This window comes from Emydura macquarii, unplaced genomic scaffold (assembly GCF_026122565.2).
Source record: "Emydura macquarii macquarii isolate MOO-44397 ecotype Brisbane River unplaced genomic scaffold, CSIRO-AGI_Emac_v2 contig_2422, whole genome shotgun sequence".
In the NCBI taxonomy this organism is placed as follows: Eukaryota; Metazoa; Chordata; order Testudines; family Chelidae; genus Emydura; species Emydura macquarii.
The window spans coordinates 32,490,283-32,513,436 of record NW_027132559.1 but is presented as its reverse complement, the minus strand read 5'-3'; the positions used below and the strand labels follow the sequence as shown (position 1 = coordinate 32,513,436).

At 39.0% G+C, this 23,154-nt stretch overlaps 1 protein-coding gene across 1 annotated transcript; it reads right to left on the bottom strand.

The window, feature by feature from the left end:
* Nucleotides 1-1,112: 1,112 nt before the first annotated feature.
* Nucleotides 1,113-21,762, bottom strand: FAM133B (family with sequence similarity 133 member B). Its single transcript, XM_067562201.1, is given in 12 exon segments — nt 1,113-2,353; nt 2,356-2,410; nt 4,381-4,428; nt 6,271-6,366; nt 8,525-8,572; nt 10,123-10,218; nt 11,948-12,016; nt 12,466-12,498; nt 12,686-12,760; nt 14,239-14,317; nt 17,410-17,507; nt 21,502-21,762. Coding segments are annotated over 12 exon segments (750 nt in total). The 5' UTR covers nt 21,526-21,762; the 3' UTR covers nt 1,113-2,324.
* Between the last annotated feature and the right edge of the window lie 1,392 nt (nt 21,763-23,154).

The window sequence follows — 23,154 nt, the reverse complement described above, 5'->3', positions numbered from 1 at the left end:
GCTCCTATTTTTGAAAAATGTGGCTGATATATATAAAAATTACACAATAACTTTTTTAAAGTATTGAAAATCTAAATAACTTTTCATTGTTAATACTGAAGCAATTTTATTTTGAAGTGACATTTCATGCCGCTAAAAGTTTAATAAATATACCATATTAGCTCTGGATGCTAACATACATGCTTAATTTAAAACACGTGTAGTCCCACTGAAGTAAATGGGACTATTTATGTGAGTACAGTTACATACCTGCTCCTGGACTTGCAGGATCAGGCCATTCATTTCCAATTATTTGTATTTTGCCTATAGCAGTTTCATAAAATTCAAGTAAGATACCCCAACTAGATGTAGCATTTATAATTTAGTTCCCTATAAGTCTTAATCTAAAATTGCAACAGCACATATTTTCAAATTAGTTTTTCAAAGCATCAAGTCTGATTTAGATCACTCCATTTTGTCTTGAAGTCTTACAGCTCAAGGAATTTATTCTCAACAATGATGCAACTGTCTTTAAAACTGGCAATTTCAACTAGCTTCAGCATAGATGATTGATCAAAGAACCATTTCAATAAGTTTTAATCTAGTAGTGTTAGGAAGTCAGTTTTGTAAAATAAAATTTGGATGTTTCCAAGAACCTGCTTTAAGTATAAGCCCATCTGACTGGAAACTGGCAAAAATAACACTATCTTTCCTAATTCCCCCATTTCTTTCATGATTTGCAGATTTATGATGGGTTAGGAAAGGTGCTAAAATTTATGAGTAGCAGAAAACTATGTTTTGCACTTCAGTACTGTACTTAAGGTAGTTAATAACTAGCATGCATACTAAGGGGTGAGATGGGTTATTAGTTTGTTCTGCAGTAGAACATTTTGGAACACATGGGCAGCCCTTAAAGGCAACTGCTGACCAGGCAATGGAGACAGTGAGAGGATTAGAGAGTGTGCACTTGTATAAAGCTGAAGTCCAAGGGTTGCTTTCATTTTTGTGTGTGTTTTGCTAATGTATCAAGTTCCTTTCTTGTTTTTGCTACTGAAGTAGCTGAAGATGCAAATAGCCCAGTCTGTTTGTGCCAACATTCCATGGTCCTGTGGTCAAAAAATACAAAGACAAACTTTTTAGAGAGTATCTTTACTGAGATTCTGGCAGTAGTTTTATATAACAAGACACATCCGCATAACAGGTCTGCCACTGAACTTGCTTAGAGTAAAATCAGCTTCAATATGAAGCTGTTAGATATCAAAACCCTGCTTTTTACATGCTAAATATTTTCAGCAAGTGTGCATTTTATCACAGCAAATGAACTTACGACAAGAATAAGTAAATACATATATGAAACTCTGCACCTGGAACATAATTCATAAAAAAAAAAATCACTGGTTACAACTGAATACCTATACGTTATTTAAAAATGGTACAAAACATGCAAAATAATTCTAAATATCTCAGTGACAATGCAAAAGGAAAAAGCTACCAGTGTTTGCCAAAAATGTTCTGTTGAACTCAAAATTACTTTAAATGATGTAATGCATATTAATAGCACAGTATTCAGCATCATTTCAATAAAGTGGAGGTAAGGTCTTTTTGGATGTCAAGTTATGCTGCAAAGTGTCACTGCTCTTACTTAATGCAGAAGTACATGGTAGAGGCCCATAATTGTTTATTCAGGAAAAACCTGCTGATACCAGTTCTAATCTTCCTAAGAAACATAGCTGTTGTACTGTTAAAAATAGTTGGATGTGCAAGGATCAAAGGCACCCTAATTCAGCTAGCCAAAATGATAACACCCCCAAAAGAAAAGAAAAGAAAAGGCAAAATTATCATAAATACTTCTACAAAAGTAACATTTAAAAATGTTACTATTTTATTCCCATTTCACAAATGGCATCAGTAGTCACCAAGTATCAATGTTGTGTTATCAATGTCTTGTGTTATATTCTTCTTCAAGATGAATTTTGGATTTTATTTCTGCAGGTTTAAAAATTAGACTTTATTACTAACTTGTTAAAACACTATTTTTAGTATCTAAAAGGTTTCACTCTATTTTCTAATATTTTACATATTAGCTGGACCACCCTCTCTTATGATTTCAAACAACTAACACTGGCTACTGGAATTAAAAAAAATTGTACCCCAGGTATTAAGCAGCAGGTAACAACAATGGTCTTTTTGGGCACAGTGGCACCTGGCTGGCTACTGAAGGTCTAGTAATATTTCTAAAACACAGGAAAACTCATGCAGTGTGGTAAAAGTTTGCCATAATTTTCACAGTTGAAGTTTCCTTTAGTCATTGCACTTTTGTTGAAGGGTCAGGCTTGATTTAAGTGTTATTCTGAATCTGAACTTGAACCAGCAGTCTTTTTTTCTTCTTTTTACCACGTTTCTTGTGCTTCTTTCTCTTTTTTGTTTTATCCTTTAAAACAGTTAAATAATGTAAGTTATTTCATAACTCAAAACCCATTTATTAAAATTTAGCTAAAGAAGTGGTATAAGAACTTTGAAAGGGTGTTTGTCCAAAGATATTTCAGATAAGATTACAGTATTATAATGCCACAGTGGGGGAAAGAAAAGACAATGTAAAAGCATCAGAAGATACAATACTATGAATAAAAAAAAAATCAAAGTTAATTTTATTTTGGTCTGATAAGAGGTCTGAAATAGCCATTGTCACTATTTTGTTTCCTAATCTTTTAAGTCACATGAACGCCTTATGAACTGTTGAAAAAATAAATCAATAAGAGGTTTGAGAGGCAAATGGCATTTTGCATATTTGTGAAAGAGCAGGGTAGGAAGCCCCATATAATCACAAATACGTATTTGGTTATTCACTGTCCACATTTTAGTTTGATTTCCCAGTCCTGACAGTAAAATAAACTGCATTAGGCTCCAGCCTCCAGCACATGCCTCATTTAATTTGAAATAATACAAAAACTCAATTGTGAAAACCCTTATACAGTCAAGAAAAGGCTGCAGGATCAGGACCTAACATTAATACTCTAAACACAGACACACAATCTAATAGAACAATCTGCTTGTCCTCAGTTAGGCAGAATTTCAGTAGCTCTTCCTGAGTAACGCATGCAGGACCAGGTTTATGTTATATGCTATAACAATGATACACAAGAATTGTCACTCAGTACTATATATATCTATTCCACTATACGCAAGATATATAGCTTCAGTGCGGTATACATTGTATGTAATGTACATTTATTTAAAAGAAAATGCTCAACACATCAGCCACTCTGAGTCACATGGCTGACAACCTACCCAACTCTGGAAAATTTATAACTTCAAATCCACATGTAGATTACATACTGAACAAAATGAAAGTGATAAATTTAAGAGTGATTAATGCAGAAAGTCCTTGTAAAGAAATTAGTTAAAGGAAAGATCCTCATCCCAGCTCCTGCCCCGTTGTACTGGGTAAAAGGGCCAGAGAGGCGTAAAGAGATGGTAAAAACCTCTCTCGAGGACCCCTTCCCAAGCCTTGGCATAGAGGGTCTGCCAGGGGACGGACTCAGTATCCAGTGCCAAGGAGAATGAGCAATGTTGGGGCCCACAGAGCAGCCTAGGAGGCTGCCGTAAAGTACACAGGCCTCCAAGGCTGTTCAAATTATGCCAGAGGCAACTGCAGCCACCCAAAAATCAAGAGGAAACAAAGGAATTTTAAAGCTGCCTTAACCTTCTTCCCCACCCTCCTTCTGGGCTGAGAGTTCAGTGATGCACCTCACAGGGTACGTCTACACTGTGCATGTGTTGCAGACCATGCTGCAACATCCACACTATTTTTAGTAGGTTAGTTTAAGCACAGCTAATGCATGTCTGTCTACCCAGTCTGAGAAGCACGCTCCCAGATTTAGTGTAGACACACTTTATGAGGCACAGAACAGAATCTCTACCTATATATTATGGAGCAGGATGTATATTATACCAGCATACATCATGTGGGGTTTAAAGTTCCATTTTATTAATGTGACCATAAGTAAACATATTTGACATTTACTGCATCTAGAAGATAACTTTTCTATTCATACATATCTGTATTTAGAAACACACAGATATGCTCTAGGAATTATTTTGGGGAAGTTCTATGATCTGTGTTATACAGTCAGTCAGATTAGATAATCACAGTGGTGCCTACTGGCCTTTGAATCTATGAAGACAGCTTCAAATTCTGTTCTAAGGTAAACTGATATAAAGGCCAAGAAGCTTCCAATAGTAAACTAAGTTATTATTGATTTACAACTGTGTACCTGAGAATAGAATTTTCCATAAAATATTCAATTTTGTAAAGGGCATTGTCCAATACTATAAAAGTAGATGCTAATTTCACAGAGTTAAGATACTTTCTAAATTTATGGTAATAGGAATGATACTTGCTGTTATTTTCTCTCTTTCTTCGCTGTTTTTTTCCTTTTTCACTTGTATCTAAAAAAATAATTAAGTTTTTGTGGTAGAATAATATTTCCAAACATACTGTAAGTAAAACATTTTAGCTTTGGCTATAAAGCATGATGGTACAATAATGGTACAGTATATAATGTAACAATATGAAGAAATACACTGGGATATCTGTGCTATTTTCTGCAAATCATTTTATCAAGTAACATCTGGTTTTGGAAATAAAAAGTGCTGTGTTTTCAAGGAAACAATATCTGTCAGCTGATACAACATGTAGCATAGCAGGGAAATATGTAGATGCCAGTAAAATTATTAAACTAGCTATGTGAAAAAAAATCCACAACTCCAACAGACCCTAGCCTTCTCTCAATCTGGAATTCTATATGGAAAACAGGGTGGATAAAAATTGATAATTTAAATACAATTGGTTTTTTAAATTTAAATACTTTTTTTTTAATTTAAATTAAATAAAGGTTTATTTTTAAAAAATAAAGCTATTTAAAATTAAACTTCAAATTGAAATCTGAAATTATGACAACCTGTTTCAGACTAAATTTACTATAGTCTAAAAAATTATTTAAATTAAAAAATAATATTAAGCAATACATGTTTGCTGCTGAAGTTTTAAAGAAAGTCAGACTACTGAACTGGAGGAAGTCACTGGCTAAGTACCCGGAACTAGAGTTTGCTGAAGTGCTAAATCAGCTTTTGACACCAATAGCCTCTTCTGCATGTGCAAAGAGAATACTTTCTTATTCCACTAGTTCAGTTCAAACAATAGTTTATTCAAAAGTTAAGAAACCAACTGGGAGTTGAAAAAGCAGGAAGACCTGCTTTCCTCTTCCAAGCTATCAATAAAAACTCAGAATGAGAGGAGATCTACGAGTTTTACAATCCTAAAGGACACAGCATCTAGAAACAAATCAGCTAAATTCACTAACTACAGATATTTCCTGTGTTTAATAAATCAGTTTTAAATACAAACCATGTTTTGATACAAAGAATCAATATCAACCAACATCTAGTAAATGCCTAATTCACCATTTTTACTAACATAATAAAAATATGAAAATTAAGATCTCAATAAATGTAAGGTAAGCTATATAACTGCTTATATTATATTGATACACATTTATTCATTTCTACTAAGAAGTACCAAACTTATTATAAAGGCTAAATTAGGTATAAATCAACATGTTTTAATAGTTATTAACCAATGAAAACCAACTTTTCCTTAAGAAAATAAAAAATACAAAAGCAAAACAGAGTGAAAACTATTTAAATCAAGGTTTTCTGCTTGCTGATTTAAATCATGATTAAAATCAGTGATTACAAGTATTTGATTTAAATCAATCCACCCAGATGAAAGGATCTCAATATTAGTATAGGGACTAAAGTCAATGTAACACTCTTGATTTAAGAAAACCAAACACTGATTAAATTTGCAATGTCCAGAAGTAACTAACATTAATAGAAGTGAGTTGGAAATCCCCTGCCTTTCTACACATACTAATGAAAGGACAGTCCCATAAACTGGCAATATGTCAAGCATATAGTATGATGTTAGTGAATATTATGGTATTCAGAAGAAGTTGTAATTTTAACAGCAGCAAAATAGTTTAAAATAATCAGTAAGTAGTAAGAGTCCTAACTTTAACGAACAATATTGGGCAAGAGTCCTTATTAAATAGGACAGTGCTTGTACAACTTTGAGATAGGTCACATCACTGAAATCTAATTAAACTGAGCTTCAAGGTAATACATAATTTGCCACTTAGTCTATTGATGAGTTGAGCATGGTCAAACTAGCTTACTAACTTATGCACATTTAACTTACCAAATAAACTTTTTAAATATTTTTACACTGACCTCCTCTGTAGGATCTGACTCTGATAAGGACTCAGAGGATAAAGGTCCATTCCCACGATCAATTTTCTTCCTTTTCCTACTAAGACTTTTGTTGTCCTACACAAAATAAAACATAAGTATTTTGTTTGCTGGAAAAGTATAGCCTTTAAAATAAAACAACACAGACTGACAAAAACACTCATAATTTAAATGAAACATTAAAATCAATCATAGATATATAGGACTAGAAGGGACCTCAAGAGGTTATCTATTCTATCCCTCTGCACAAAGGCAGGACCAAGTATATCTAGAATATAAATATAAAATATTTTTTATTTTATTAAAAAGAAACAGTTTGAACTACTGAAGTAATTATGCATCAGCACCAAGAAACTGAACAGTGCTTGAATGCAGCAACCAATGCCATTGTCTAAATCTTCATGAAGCTCCTAACAGAAATGAATCTTTTGATACTACTTAGCTTCATTACATAACTACTATACTTTCTTTTAAGGTAGGGAAAATATTATTGCAACACATTTTAAAATAAAAATTCTATAGTGCAATAAACATTTAAAATATATTGCACAAACTCAAATGAAACTGAGATACAGACTACTTAGTAAATTTGTACAAATATATTTACTGCAGCTCTCCACTTGCTCTGCTACTGAACTAAGAGCACAGCTCCCCATATAGGCCCAACTATGAACAGCAGTAGCAGTTCATACCAGCTTGTACTTGCAACATTAAGTTTTTAAAATTTACTTTATTAAAAAAAAAGAAATCTTAGATCCTTCAGAAGTTGATAACATTGGTCAGACTTGTCCAGGCCAGCTTTGTACTTGCACTGGGCCAAGCTAATGGATTTCGCAAAGTTGATATGGAACTTCCTCCTTCCACCCAGCTCTTCAGGGCTAGGAAGGGAAAAGGAAGATCCCTTGCTAAAGGGATATGAAGGGAAAAGGAAGATCATGTGCTCTCTATCCTCTTCCATGGTGGGGTCAGAGATCTCAGTAGTCTTGGTTACCACCATCTAACCCAATGAGGGGATAGAATAGAACCCTCAGCCCATCCCACAGGCACTGAGAAAGTGGTACTGCAAGTGAAGCAGCCAGGATGACAGGTAAGACATCTGCAGTTAGAGAAAATGGGGGAGAAATGTGGAAGCAATCACTGTATATGTAAGGCTAGCCAGAGAGAAGGGGCTGAATTAAGAACTGCTGCTTTGAAGATTAGCTGCTGAGAGGTAACAGATTTAGTAGGGCAAGGAAAAAGTATTTAGGAATTTGGAATGCGGGGGGAAAAGTGCAAGTGGCAGAAGAGATGGCAGTGTTAGGGAGATGACACCCAGCTACCACAGAAAAGACTCCTTCTCACTGGAGGCACCGGCTAATAAGGTGACTCTCAGTCCTCGGTCCCCTGAGAACTGTCACAGCAAATCCAGGGGGGTGTGTCTGTATGGAGGGGGAGGAATAGCAAGTGGATGCCAGGGAGAAAGATGGTTGTCTGGTTTATGTGAGAAACAGACATAAAGCAAAGATGTGTGGGTGTGTGAGTGGGTATGTACATGAGTGTTTGCAAGGGCTCTATTTATGTCCAAACAGGATATGAATAACCCTTATTGACTTCAATGGCAGGTAGTTGTGTTCTGTGGAGTGGAAGAAAGATGAAAGTGTGTGTGTTTGTGTGTATGGTTCGGATGTTGGTGTTTATAGTAAGGGTGGACTAACGCATTTTTGCCTGGGTTAGTAAGTTTATTTGACAATTTTTCAGCACAGGTATAATAACAGGCACATACAACTATGTGGTTACATTTAGATACAAGTAAGCTTTGCTTGCTTTCACTTAAATGCACAGCAACAAAATTGTAGCCTCTGATGCATCTTATTGCAAGGTTATATCAATTTTTAGCACAGTGTAAACATTAGGACAAATTCTGACCATCTGAAAGCCACTTAGTCATCTGTTCATGAATTCACCCTATCTGCTTGAACAAATTTGCAAATTTACCACATAACTAGCAATTTTTGCACTCAGCAGCTATAGGGGTCAAAATTTCAGGCTCAGCCCCCAGCTGCTCCCATTGGCAATAATTATTTACATAGAAGTTGAGCATCTTTGAAAATCTGGCCCCAGATGTGCAAGCCTAATTCACAACTGCCCTACACACAAGACTTGTGCCTCTATTTAAAAATACAGTCCTTTGTCTATAGTTGTATAAAATTCAGTTTTTTGAGACAGATTTTTATTTTTTAAGTACTTAATATTTTACCTTTTCTCTTTCATGTTCTTCCTTTGATTTTTTCTTTTTTGTGCTGTCCTAAATGGAAGGTGAAAATAATTAATTTTCACACAATGATTTCAGTGCACAGTGGTAGGAATCACAACAAAATCTTGACCAGATATCATTCACTGTATAAAAGGGCCTTCCTTTCAAAGTCGTTACAGTTGTTCTGGGATACAGTGCTAAGAAATTGTGCTGAGATATTTTACCTGGCAATACACATGACCAGTATGAAAAAACTACCATTTTGGTAACCTGCTTCTGTTCTTGCTCTGCAGCATGCAAAGACATTGCTCTTACTCTGGTAGGCCTGTGGGAAATCAAGGAATAGTGTACTGCTCAGAAGAACATGCAGAGAACCTATGGAGAGAAGGTCAGCCACCATCACTCTATTCCTAAGGACCTTAAAAAACAAGCTACCATTGCAGAGTCCATATGCTTTGAAGGAGAAAAGTAAGAGTCCTTTGGGAGACCCAAGGGGACAGGATATAAACCTAAGGCGAAGCATACTTCCTATAGAATAGCTCATGTTCTGCTTTCCCCGATTGAGACCCCATGGAGTGCCTCTCTCTACTTCTCCTTCCTGTCTTGTGATAATACAAGACAAGTAATTTCTATTGAAAGCATTGCAAAGAGGCACACTGTGCAAGAGCCAGCAGAAAAGGCAGAATGCAAGCAGGGCCAACAGACTGAAGAAAGTATCAGAGGTGGAGAATAACTAGGCAGGAAGAAATGGTAAGGTTCTGAGTCTCTCCATCCACCTCGCGTCAGCTGACAGGACATAGACTGAATGGAGACTTCTGTCTCACATTAAGCAGCAGATGTCTAAATGTCTCCCAACCCATTTATAGGTGTGAGGGGATGAATTTTCAAACTTCCATTAACAACCTGGTGAGTGTGTGTGGAATGATTTAATCATTTGAGATGTATGTATGAAACACTATGTAAGAGTTAAGTAGTATTATTTATATAGCACATACACTAAGCTAGGTACTTCACAGACAAATGAAGATCAGACCTAGTCCCAAAGAGCTTTCACATAAAATGGCTTCCTAGATTACCAGGTTTTAAGCCAAAAATTGCTCCCATAAAGTAGCATCATGGGCAGCATGTGCACACACAAACCCCTTTGGGGAGGTTAGCGCCCCCCTTACACCCAAAGGCCCTGCCCTACTCCACCCCTGCTCTTGCCGGCTGGCACATCGGAGCAACCTCCACGGCCAGCCAGCACCCTGAGCAGCCCAGCCCCCAGTGGTGCCTGGAGCATCCCCTCCAGTGCCTGGGGCACTTCTGAGCCTGGGCTGCTCAGAGGAGTTCTGAGCCCTACTGCAGCGAATGGCAGGGAGGGGAATGGAGTGGAGGAGGGAAGAAGCGTGGCCATCACAGTCCCAGCGACAGCTCAGCAGCAGCTGCGCCAGGGGAAGGTTTAGCCTTCCCATGCCTATTATACCCACCACCCACAAGCAGCATTGTATGTTTGAAAGAGAAATAAAAACGTGGATATGCAAAAACAAAATCAGATATTAAAATGTTTACAATATAAATGAAGGAAAAATTCCCAATACTAATACATCATGACATTTTACCTTGCTATCTGATTCAGAATCAGACGTAGAGCTTTTTGAAGATTTCCGCGAGGAGCGATACTTCTTCTTTCTTCGTTTTTTCCCTTGTTTCTTATCCTATGCATAAATGTTTTAGAGAAAATGTTTGTATTTGTTCACAGTAAATCTATAACTGAATATTCAGTCTGAAGAATACAGAAACCCAAGATTCTCTATGTAAATATGTTCTGTTGATGAATACAGCACTACAGAGAAGATTGCCTTGTGGTGATTGATATTCTTAATTTTCCTGCATTTATTCAAAATATATATTAGTGATAAATCCAAATTTTTCTAGTTTCCTTGTTTCTTATTTTATTTTTTCCACAGTATATCATAGGGCCTGAATCTTCATCTTCAAAGTGATCTAGCCTAAAAGGCCATGACCAGAATTTTTTCAAAGTAATAATGGTGTGCCCAGGTTTTATTTTTAATTTAATGGGAAATTAATTTATCTTTCTTTAAAGAAATCCTAAATAATATGCAATTCACTGTAAAAGTCAAAGTGAATCCAGTTTCTATACCTGCCACTTAAGAACTTCTGTATGAACTATATTATTTTAGGTATATTCAAGAGGATAACCTTCATTAGCCAATGCATAAAAAGGTAAGAGAGTAAAACATTTAGATAAATGCAGTCTAACATCTACATTTAATACACACACACACACACACACACACACGAAGTTAAACTCATGAACCAAAATGGCTTTTTAAAAAAAATAAGTGTTTTACTAATAAGTATTCTTTTAATATGTTTTTATTAAATATATTTTGGTTTGGTGCACAGAAAAATCTATTAATTGAACATATCTATTAGTGTCATGTCTATTTCTGTACTTTTTGATGCACTAGAAATTTCTTTCCTTCCTGTAAAGAAAGAGGCGAGTCTTATCTCCCAGAGGGAGCTCTGAAGATTTGCCTTTCTTGTTCCCAACTGCATATTTCCTTTCTTCAAAGCATCACATTAAAACCACTTTGGGGCTTGCTTTATAACAGACTGTTTCACAATAAATGAAAGGATTGCTGCTAGATGTGAAGCACTCCTTCTGTTTGCTATCTCTGTAGCACTCTTAAGTCTCTGCTAGCCTTCTGAGTGAGGTGCCAATGCTAAGAGAGCCGATCATGTACTCGGAGCTCTCAACTCCCTTTGAATTCAATGAAAGTTGAGGGCCAGCAACAAATTGTGGAATGAAATGTTAGTCTCTTACACAATAGCGGAGAGCACAACTGTGAGGCCAGAAGTTAATTTTTTCAACAAGTTTGTTTGTGTATTAACTAGATTATCATTTGTTAATTTGGTTATAGGAAATATCAGGTCTTTAACTCATTCCCCTTTTAAAAACTACAGTAAATAGTTTCAGATCTCACAGATAAACCAATAATCCTTCAGCTGTAATTAACAAGCTGCCAACAGAGAAATTATCTAACAGACTACTGTTCCTGAGATGTATGGCCACGAATGGTTATCATCACTCCAAAGAAAATTTTGGCCCCAGTCCTGCAACGATTTACACATGTGCTTAAATGTACACACTGTGAGCAGCTCCACTGAAGTAAATGGGACTCCTCATACTGTGTAGAGTAAGCAGATGCAAAAGTTATTGCTGAATTGTTAAAATAATGACTTATCTACAATTACTATTTCCATGTTAAAACAAGAACCATACATTTCTTCTTGAGTGCACCACCCTAAAAATAACCCAAATAAGAGGATAAGTGGCACCAGCATATCCTAGAATTATATACTAGCACACTTTCAAAGAAAATACATAAAAAGGTACAATTCCGTTGTTTTAGTTCTCACCTCATCATCAGAATCAGATGAACTGCTGGAAGAATCAGAGCTCGATGAAGAAGAGGAAGATGAAGACAACTTGACCAAACAACAAGAATTAAAGCTTGTGAGATGCAGCATTTTGTCTGAGAAATAGGTAAAGGAATGTCCAAATACTCTCTCAAATGTCTCTGCATTTGCAGATGTTATCAACAGTGATCTTAGTTCTAAAGGCCTAGCCTGGGCAGATTTTCTTAAATAAAAGTGTATGAAGTGGGCATTTTTATGAGTGATTCTTCCTCAGATAAACAACATATGTATGGCATTCTCTCGACAAATTCTCTATTTTTAAATCAGCAAGACCCTTTTTCTTTTAAACTGAAGTTTAAGATTCTCCTTTCCCCCTCAAATACCAGCTAAACTACCTCTCAGATAACAAGCAACACAAGTATAGTTATTTAAACGTATACAATTCCAAATTACACTCTTATTGTGTCCTTTCAGGAACTCAAGCCATGAAAACTTAAAAACCTGAAAACTTTGCTCACCCTATTTGATTTCTTCTTTTCCTTTTTCTTTTTCTAAAAAAAAAAGACAATTTTGTTACATTGCATCATGGTCTCTTGACATATGACACAGGCAAGGAAAGTTGTTCTGAACTTGCATTTTAACCTGTGTTCTTTGGCGATGGCTGTTTCATTGCAAGAACGTCACATCAGGAAAATCCAGCTCCTAACATGAATACTTTACCAGACTTAGGATATTTACCTCTTTCTTTTTGGAGGAACTCTCATTTCCACCTAATAATTTCTCCCTGTGTTTTTCTAGTTCTTTCTTCCAATTCTGAAAAAAGAGAGATAATGATCATTGACATAATTCAAATCCTTGCTGTCAAGAGGAACCTCTGAAATCTTCCATTTGTGACAGAGCCACACAAGTATTATTTTTGTAGGTTTTAAAAAGATAATTCAACTAATCCTAAACCTAGAGTATTACATATTTCATTTAATATAAATAGATTAATATTCATTTGAGCAAAACTTGCTAATTTGCTCCTTGATCCTCAAGCTATTTAAACAAAAATATATACATAAACACCTTAATTGACTATCTATATTAGGATATTACTTCAACTGTACATACATATTTCACTGTAGCAATGTGAGTAATCTGCTTTTTAAAAATCAAGTACAGCCAAATATGAGTAGATCTTTTCTCAAATATAATGGGTAAGGATCTGGACAGCTTCTGATGAAAAGGTTTCACATCGAATAGAGGACCATACACTATTGCTTCTGTAGGCTGAGTGCACTGCACACATCAGGGGCACCTTGCATTCTTCCTTCACCTCCCCCACACCACCAAGCTTCCTGTGTGCCACCATTAGGGAATGTTCTACGTATCAGTGGCCAGAACCCTATTAATTACGGGAAAAAAATCAGAAAACCGGAAAGGGGGGGGGAAATGGGTGACACATTGAACCCCTGTCATCTGGTTAGCATAGCCACAGCTTCACGCACCGCTGTAATTGTCTACAGTTCAGACAACTGGCTGATAGCACCCATCACCTTACAACAGAACAAGACCTCGTGCTCATCCTCCCAATAAACTTCAATGTGTCAAAGCCCTGAATGACGTATCTCTCAGACAAATAATAATGGGTAGAGGGTTTGGAATGGGAACATGCACACAGCCCCTAGCATGGGTAGGAGAACGGGGACCCTGGTATGGTGGAACACTGAGCACATAGAACCTAAGGTGTGTAGAGGAGATTCGGGAAATCTGGTGTGACCGAATGGGGGGAGGAGGGTAAACAGAACTGTTGGCAAGGGTGGGCAGAATGGGGTACCCGATATGAGAAGAGCAGGAATGTGGGACTACACAGAATCCCTGGCAGAGCGAGACTGGGTGGGAGTTACAGGGAGTCCCTGAAATAAGAGGAGAATAGGAGAATGGTACACAGGGAATTTGTGGAGTGGAATAGAAGGATGAAGAAGCTCGGCCGATAGAAACTATGAAGTGTGAGACCCTCTAGTATATTATAAGAATTCAAATTCTTTTCTGGTGGCACCTTTTCAAAACTAGACTGGACAGAACTTGTCAGATATACACTGCAGAGACCAACTTTGCATTAGCAGGAGAAAGGATAGATTATTTTTGCTCTGTAATTGCTGTAATTCTAATTTAAATATTTTCATAACAAAGTTAGCTCATGAACAATCACACAGTGGGCTTTTCATCCTGCTGATGATAGTGGAATAGAAAGATCATTTTAATTTTTCTAAATGATCCACCAGCATAAAATTAATCAAATCACAAACCTCATTCATCTTTTCTTCAAACTCAGCCAATGCCCTTGATCCTTTCTTTTTCTTTTCTAGTTGTTCTTTCACTTCTTCCCTTTATATAAAAAATACACAGATTTTACATCTTGCTATAGATATTTATACATCTAAAAAACACCTGAACAGACATTAAGTTTTTTTAAAACTTCCACTGATATGCACAGACAGTAATCCAAGTCTGTTTTTTCAGCTTATCTTTATCTGAATTTCCCATGAAAGAGGAAAGAAAAAGAGTTATCTTTGGGTTATGTTACAATTTACATAATATCTTAAAGATAAAAATATCATAATATCCTGATAGGTAAAGTATGCTTGCATTTGTTGTATCATAAGATAAAATGGATGGAACACAAGATAATTTCAGTAATTCATCTTAAGAAATGGTATAATTTTTAATAAGACAGTTCTGCAAGGTAGAATTCAATTCTAAAAATGTACCCAAAAATTTATTTCCATGTGTGAGTCTGTTAACAAAATTACTTAAAAATAAAACAAAACTGTTGAAGACATCCCCATGATTCTGGTAACAATAGCCATGAGAAAAAATAGAGGTGTCAAGTTTTTCTATTCTTAGGCCTGGTCTATGCTACAAAGTTAGGTTGCTGTGTCACCTTGTGTCAACTTATTTTGCTTGTGTCTACACTCAAATTTGTCTCAGGTCAATGTAAGTACCCTGTTATGGTGAGAGTAACACCACCTCCCCGAATGGCATTGAGCCATGGTTGGTCAAAACAGCATGAGTGTAGACACTATGTAACCTACGTCGACCCTAACAGTCCTCCAGCAGCTGTCCCAAAATGTCCTGCAGTGACTGTTCTGATCATAGTTGTGAGCTCCTCAGCCCAGGGGTCACAGAGACCAGAAGCCACCCCACCCCATCTTTAAAACTCCCACATATTCCTAACTGCCCACCTTGGTGAGCACATCTAGCAGCTCTCCATCGTTGTGCGCAACTGCCCAACCAACCCTGCCAGCTCCATGCACTAGAAGCACTCCTGCCTGGAATAGACAGGAGGTATTGGATCTCCTGGGCCTTCAGGAGAAGAGAGCTAGACTAGTTGGGGAAAGGTAGTCATCTATGAAAAGACTGCGCAGGAGATGTTGGCGAAAGGGTATGACAAGGATCAGCAGCAGTACTGTGTGAAAGCAAAGGAACCATTCTGCACATACCGAAAGGCCAGGGAGCCCAACAACTGACAGGTGCTGAGCTGTAAACCTGCCACTTTTACAACAAACTGCATGCCATAATTGGAAGACACCACACCAGCACCCTGCAGACCACCACAGATAACCCTGAAGAGCACAAGCCACAGACCCCTGCTGTGAACAGCAAGGAAGAGGAGGAAGGTGAGGAGGAGGGACATGGGGGGGTTCAACCATGCTGTAAGCCAGGATCTTTTTGAGACCCTACCACAGTGTAGCCAAACCCACCAGACAAGAATGGATGAGCCCAATGAAGGGGAAGGAACCTCACGCAAGTGTGCATGTGCATTTTTTCCTTACACTGTTTAAATATAAAAAAAATCATAATAATATTCAGGTTACTCCCAGTTCCAAAAGGACCAGTCATTTACCCCAGGTCAGTTGTACTCAGATCTCAAACCAAAGACAATGCTTCTAGCCAATCCTGTAACAAACTAACTAAAGGTTTATTAACTAGGAAAAAGAAACGTGAGTTATTTACAAGGTTAAAGCAGATAAACATTGACACACTAATGAGGTACAATCTTAAGTTCAAAAGGTAATAGAAGCTTCTATAATAAGCAAACTTTTATGGGCAGGTCTACACTACCACTTAAATCGATCTAACTTACGTCGCTCAGGGGTGTGAAAGAGATGCCTTCCTGAGCGACACAAGTTACAGAACCTAAGCACTGTCCACACCATCACTATGTTGACAGGAGAGCATCTCCCGCTGATATAGCTTCCGCCTCTCATGGAGGTGGAATTATGCCAATGGGAGATTGCTCTCCTATCAGCATACAGTGTCTTCACCAGAAGGTCTAGAGTGGCGCAGCTGTACTGGTCCAACAGTCACATACTCACCTCTTTGCAGTCAATGAAGAACTCCAATTTAGCAACTCCTTCACCCTCCAACATGCCACACAGAATCATGGGTATTCCACTCACTTCTCAACTACCAATGCAACTCTCATTCTGGTGCCTATGCCCTGCAGGGCTGGGGCACACAGATCCAGGAATGTGGCCTTTTGCAACCAAGAGCTCTGCAGCCACTGCTCATCATCCCAAAACTGCACTAGATTGCAATCTCACCAGTCAGTGCCTGTTCCTCCAGCTCAGAAGCAGTGCTCCACTGTCCCCAGCTGCTCCGTGAATGCCACCAACAACCCTGAATTGGTTTTCACTATGTCCCTCAGTAATCTGTCCTCAAAGAAAGAAACCTGTCATTGCAGGTCTTCCTGTGGGTCTGCAAATAACTAGAGGATTGTTTGTCCTGTGTTTGCAACTTCCATGACAATACTGCAGAAGTCTGCAGGAGCCATCCTTCTGACAGTGAAAAGTACCGCACAAGGATTTAAAAAAAAAAAAGATGTAAACATTTTGGGAAATGAATGGCATTATGTGATGGAGAAAGCTGCATGACGGGAACTTGACCCTTTGCTCCCAGTCATCCCTGTGTGACTCATTTCTGCTCCACGATGCACTGCAAAAGTTTCCCAAAAAGCAGTGCACCAGACATTGGTACATTGGAATATCTACCCGTGGTGCACCAGTGTGCATCGACACAAGCAGGAGCGGTGAGTATAAGCAGCGCTGATGCAGGCAGCCAAGAATACATGAATATATTAACTGAGGTGACTTTCCACCAACATATCTTGGGTTAACCTAAGTTTATAGTGTAGACATAGCCTGAGAAATTGCTGCTAAAAATGCCTAAGGACCAATTTAAAATATTTCTTTTCAAAACTGATTGCTGAAAGACCATCATCTTACATTGCCACAATTTTTTTAAAACATAAAATTAGGACAGATATTCAGAAAAAATGCTTTGATCAAAGACTAGGAATCCCTTTATAAAAATATCACAGTGTGTCCTGGGAAGGAGGGCACTTAACATCAAATAAATGTCACTTTCATCAAATAAATGGATTTGCAAAAGGAGCAATCAGATATTTCCACACTTACCATGTCGGCCTTGGCCTGTTTAGGTAGTCCTGTATTGTTGGCCCTGCAGACTGGGAAGGACCTCGTGATCTGGCCATGGCTATAGGATTCATATAAGCCTTGGAGGGGACAAAGCCAAGTGAGAAATAAACTGAATTACTTTGCTGCAGAAACAAACAAAAACCCACACATACAATTTTCTTTACTTATTGAAAACAATTCTGAGTCTGACTTTGTTTCTTAAGGATGGACGGCATTTAGCCAAATGAAGATAACGATTCAAGCTGATGGGCAGACTCAACACGTTTCCAATTATTAGTTATATAATGGTGAAACCTACTTATCCACAAAAGGAACAAGGGCCTATTCCAGTGGCCTAGTGATATTTAACTTCCTAAATAAAATGCTTTGAGATTTTTGGATGTGATGCACTATTATAAAGTATTATTACAGTGCCATATATCTCATGTCTTATTCTTACTCTCTAGCACAGCAAAGTACATTCAAGCCTTAGACTCACTTTGCTCAAAACACACTTGACGGTGGCACACAACCAAGACTGTATAAATTAGTACAAATATTACCACATAGCAAAACTACTACATTTAGGATTTGTTTTAATACTAAAAACCTAATATTTGTAAATAAACAAACAAAACTTTGGTGAATTTAGCAGCATTTAAGTACTAAATTATATATTTTGACCCCTAAAATATTCAAGTTAACATTAATAATGCCATTATAACAGATCTAATCAACCTTTGTCATCTGTTCCTCCTTTTCAATTATGTGTGTTTTCTTCATATGTATGTCAAAATGTGGTAAATTTTATAAATCCAAATATTAAAAATATCCTGGGCCTACCAGAGCAAGGAAGTAATACCCTAACAACTTTTTAAAATTTTGAGTCATGAGCATTCTAGAATTGTATCTCCACATTAATGCTTGTGTATACGTATCTTCCTTTCTCTGGACAGATGTATTACAAATAGATCAAGTAAGCTATGTTAAAAAAACATTAAGGTTGAAAAGTCAAGAAAACTCCCAAGTTAAAAAATGACAGAATTAATGTTGCCTGTGCAACCTCTAATTCAGCCCCTTTATGTAATTATATACTGTATCATAATGTATACATGATCATATACTATTTCTTCCACAGGACCCTGGCTAAATTTATTGCATATAATGGACAGCATTCATTTAGTGAGAGGCTATTCTAGATTTTTTTTTCTCCTTATTGTTCTTTACTGCACACTATTCAAACCCTGTTCTAAAGACAGAACTATCAATTTCCTCATGGGTTTTCCCGTGGAACTTATGATTATAGTATCCGAAGACTTTACAAACATTAATTTATTTTCACAACACGTCTGTGAGATTAGGGAATATTATTATCCTCATTTTACAGATGGGAAACTGAGGCAGAAAGAGATTAAGGTCAAAAGTATCCATCCACTAATTTTGGGTGCCCAATTTGAGACACCTCGGACCTGATTTTTCAGAGTATTTAGAATTATATAGCACTTTATATGTTCAAAACACATTGACTTCAGTCACAGCTATGAGCGCTCACAATTCTACAGATCACACCATCACCACATGGTCTCAATCAGGCACTCAGAAATTGTGAAAAGTTTGGTCAAGTGACTTGCCTAGCATTACATATGAACTATGGGGCAAATGCGGGGACTGAAGCCATCCTTTCTCTTCCTCCAATCATCTGCCTCAATTACTGCACACTTTCCAAATTCTACAACAAACTAAGCAAGGGGTCCTACATATAACAGGCCCCTTCTCCATACAACTCTGATTCATCCCCAGAGCAGGTCCATCCTATAAACTCAGGGAGGCAGGGGTCCTGTCCAAAAAAATAGTATGTGATGAAAGACTGTATCATAATACATATGCACAAAGGGGCCAAATGAAGGTTGCATAGGGAATTTCCTAACTTTTGGGTACTTGACTTTGAAACCTTAGTAACGATTTTTAAACTTTTTTTTTGGTGTCTAATTTCCCAGAATTTTTTTAAAAGAGCAAACAAAAACTTAGACATTCTATCATGTGGCATCATAGTGAAACTTATGGTTCACCAGCAGAGTCAGACCCTTCAGATCCTATGCCACTTGAGTAAAAAGCAGCAGTAAATTGTCATGCTCTATGTGGAACAATAGTAGAGGGTGATGAGATGCTTTGACAGTGGGTTACACAGACAATTGCTAACTGCAGAGGAATGGTGAGGCTTGGGAACCTTGGGTTTCATTCTAGGTTCTGGAGGAGAATGTTTTCTAGAGGGCACAGACTCTTCTGCTCCTTTCCCCCAAGCTTGACCCCTTCTGCCGCTTTCTCTCTAACTGTCTCAATACAAAGTAGGGTGGTGATTTTTGTGGTTTCATTTCTACAGTACCATTGGTGTGCACGGTGCTTTATACACACACAGAAAAGAGAAGGCCCTTGCCTTCGGCCTTGTCTACAATAGAAAGGTTTGTCAGTATAGCTATACCAGCAAACTCTCCTAGTGTAGATGTAACTTATATTGGCAAATCAGTTCTTTTTCTGATACAGTGTATATTAGTTCCCTGAGGAAAAAAAAGCTGTACCAGCACAAGCACTTGTTTGCTAATATAACTGCATCTGCACCAGGGCTTTTGCCAGCATAAAAATGTTGCGGGAGGAGAGGGGGAAGAATCACACTCCTAACTGACATTAGTGGCAAAAGTTTTAAGCATAAACCTGGCCTTACACTCTAAGGCCTGAATCCTATCAATTGCTCTTTGCAGAGAGATCACTATGGTCATGCATAGCCCCACTGAAGGATCTGTCTGCTGGGAACAGGCAAAGAAGGGGGACAGACTGAAACAAAATAATGTTATTTGGTTTATTTTTAATCACACAACTTGTTAGTTACAAAATCTGTCTTTTAATAAAATTAAATGAAATATGAACATGAAGTCAAGCATAAAAGTATTAGTGGTAGATGGCTAGTTGAAAAGAGGGAGGACCTGAAGGCCAGGAGGCTGATAATCTAAAATTAAATTCTGATCCTACAATCAGATCACATGTGAGGCGGTCGACTCCTGTTTTGGGGAACAACCTATTGGTCAACAGAGCTGTGTGTGTAGAGACAAGGATCTCTGCAGTGAGAAGGGACCAACATGGATCCAATACTTTAGGCCAAAGGCCTTGTTTTCTTTATTCCATAAATCAGCTTAGCGCACTCAATAATAATATTGCTGGGGAAACTTCGTTGGAGGGAACTAGCCAGCACCCTAACTTTCTTCACACGACAGAACATGAAACAAATATCAGCCAGAAACAACACATAGTCATTAATGATTTGTGGTAGATTTGACTGGGAGATGAAAGGTTCTACCACATATGCCACAAGTACATTCCTTGGGCTGTCTGGCTGTCCTGTTTTGAAAGACACAATACACAAAACCACAATTTAAGATCAGTGGGGAAAGGTCTCTGACTCAGCTGGGAAACATGCTGGATTCCCAGCCCAAGTGAATGGTACCCGCTGCTTTACTCAAGAATCCCACACTACTGATGGGAGACGTTTCTGGCAGAAGAATGATAGTGTCATTAACATCATCAGCAGCACCACAAGTTCCCAGTGCACATGAAGAGAGTCCAAGCTGGAAGCAAGGATCCCTGCAGCGCTGACAGGAGCCGCCTGTGGGATACATGACGACCCCGAGTGCTGTGTGCGCCTGTGGGGCTGCCCCCAATCTTGGGATCCCCAGACCTGACTTGACACACATTCTTTAGACAATTCAGCGACAAGGGCCGCTCCCCGCGCAGCCCCACCGCGGGGCGAGGGTGGGATCCCCGCGCAGCCCCACGCTACCGCCGAGGAGGCCGGGGCCGTCGCATAACCCAAACGCCCGGGTAAAGGCCGGGGTACCTAGAGGGGGCCGGGGTGCCTGGAGCCGAGCAGGGCTAACCGAGGCCCCTTCCCGCCCGCGGCTGAGGCGCTGCGGGCCGGGCCGGGCCGAGCGCTGCACCCCGGCCGGGCGGCCCCACCCCGGCCTCCCCGGAACGCGCTTCCCCGGGCGGCCTCCCCTCAGCCCTACCGCCGCTGCCCCGCCAGGCCGGGCCCGCGCCACTCACCACCCGGTTATCCCGCTTCCCCATGGCGGCGGCGGCGCCGGCGCCTCGACTCCGCCGCCCGCTCCGGGCCAGGTAACGCGGCGAGAGCAGAAGCAGGCGGCGAGGCCCAGCTCAGCTCAGCTCCTCGGTCCTTTCCTCCCACAGGCTCAGCCAGTCCACCCGGCGGCGGGCGCACGGCGCCACCTGCAGGGCGCACAGCGCCAACGCCCCGTCGCCGACTCTTGCCAATTCGGCCACTCTTGGGTTCCCCAGAGAGGAAAGAAGTGTCAAAAAAGTGACCAGTGACCGAGCTAGCGACCTGCCCCGCCAACCACAGTGACATTCAGCAAAATCAGCCACAAGCAACCCAACAGCGTTAATAAAACCCATTCCACCCTCTTCTCTTGCTCACCAACTCAATGGAAAAGAAGTTTGTGGAGGTTAATCTTTTCCTGCATCACAGCTATCTTCTACGTGAGGAAGAACACATTTGGGTTTAATGCTGTCTCCAAAGTGCTCCCGACTTTAGCGATTAGTATTTAATTAGCCTCCCCAAACTTCTTTTCCTCAGATTATAAAGAAGCCCTTGAATGCAATTCCTTCAGAGGACATGCTCAACTGAGAGGTAAGGACACTGACTCTCTCTATATATATTCTCTGTTTAATTCTCAGGAAATTTTGTTTAGTGACATTTTGACTCCTTTTGAGTGCTTAAAGAATGCCACCCCACAAATGGTACACAGGTTTCAGTCGTGTGCAAAGTTATTCCTGTGTAAAAGGGCTGCGATACAGCCTTACCTTAATGGGAGTTTTGTGTGAGGATCAAGCCATAGTTTGTAAAACCTTCTTTTTTTGAGATAGGGAAAGATCTTGAGAAGGTTGTGCCAAAACGGCTCTAGTATTATCTAAAGGTCTCAGCTTGTCTTGACCCTTTCAGTTTGATTTTAGACTTGAGCATAGACAGACTGCATTCTTGATGATCAGTATTTTCCTTCTGACTATAGTCATAGACCTCACTGATTCTTTTAGCCTTTCAAACCATTGACCATCCCACATTGCTGAAGTGATTGCAGACACTGCTATTGGTGGATTGTGTCGTATTAGATTGGCTCTATTTCATTGCTTTTTAGGGGGCCCAGAGAGTGCTGATGGGCAAATAATCAATTCCTCCCAGGGTTCTTTTATGTGGTGCACTGTAGGGTTCTGTGTTGTCAATCTTTCTGCTCTCTATGTTTGGGAAGCTGCTAGGGGAGATCAGTGGGAATTAAATTAAATTAAATGAAAATCAATGGGAATTATGTTATCAGTGGGAGTGGCACTTCTGTAAATCTCACTAGGTGCTCATCTGCATCTTTAGGTGCCTGAGTATCTTTGTAAATCTGTCCTTTAAGTTCCTCTGTGTCTCAGTTCCTTATCTGTAAAATGGGGATAATAGCACTTCCCAACCTCACAGGGGTATAGGGAGGATAAATGCATTAATAACTGTGAGATGCTCAGATACTATGGTGATGAGAACCTAATATAGGTAGTAAACCCAGGCAGTTACATATTTCATTGTCTGGCTGAGATTGTGCTGGGGAATCGTTGGTTGAGGCTTGACCTACATATGGCAGAAATGATGTTGGTTGGCTGGGGAAAACAACCAGAGGTGACATCAGCTCCTTCAACTAAGGG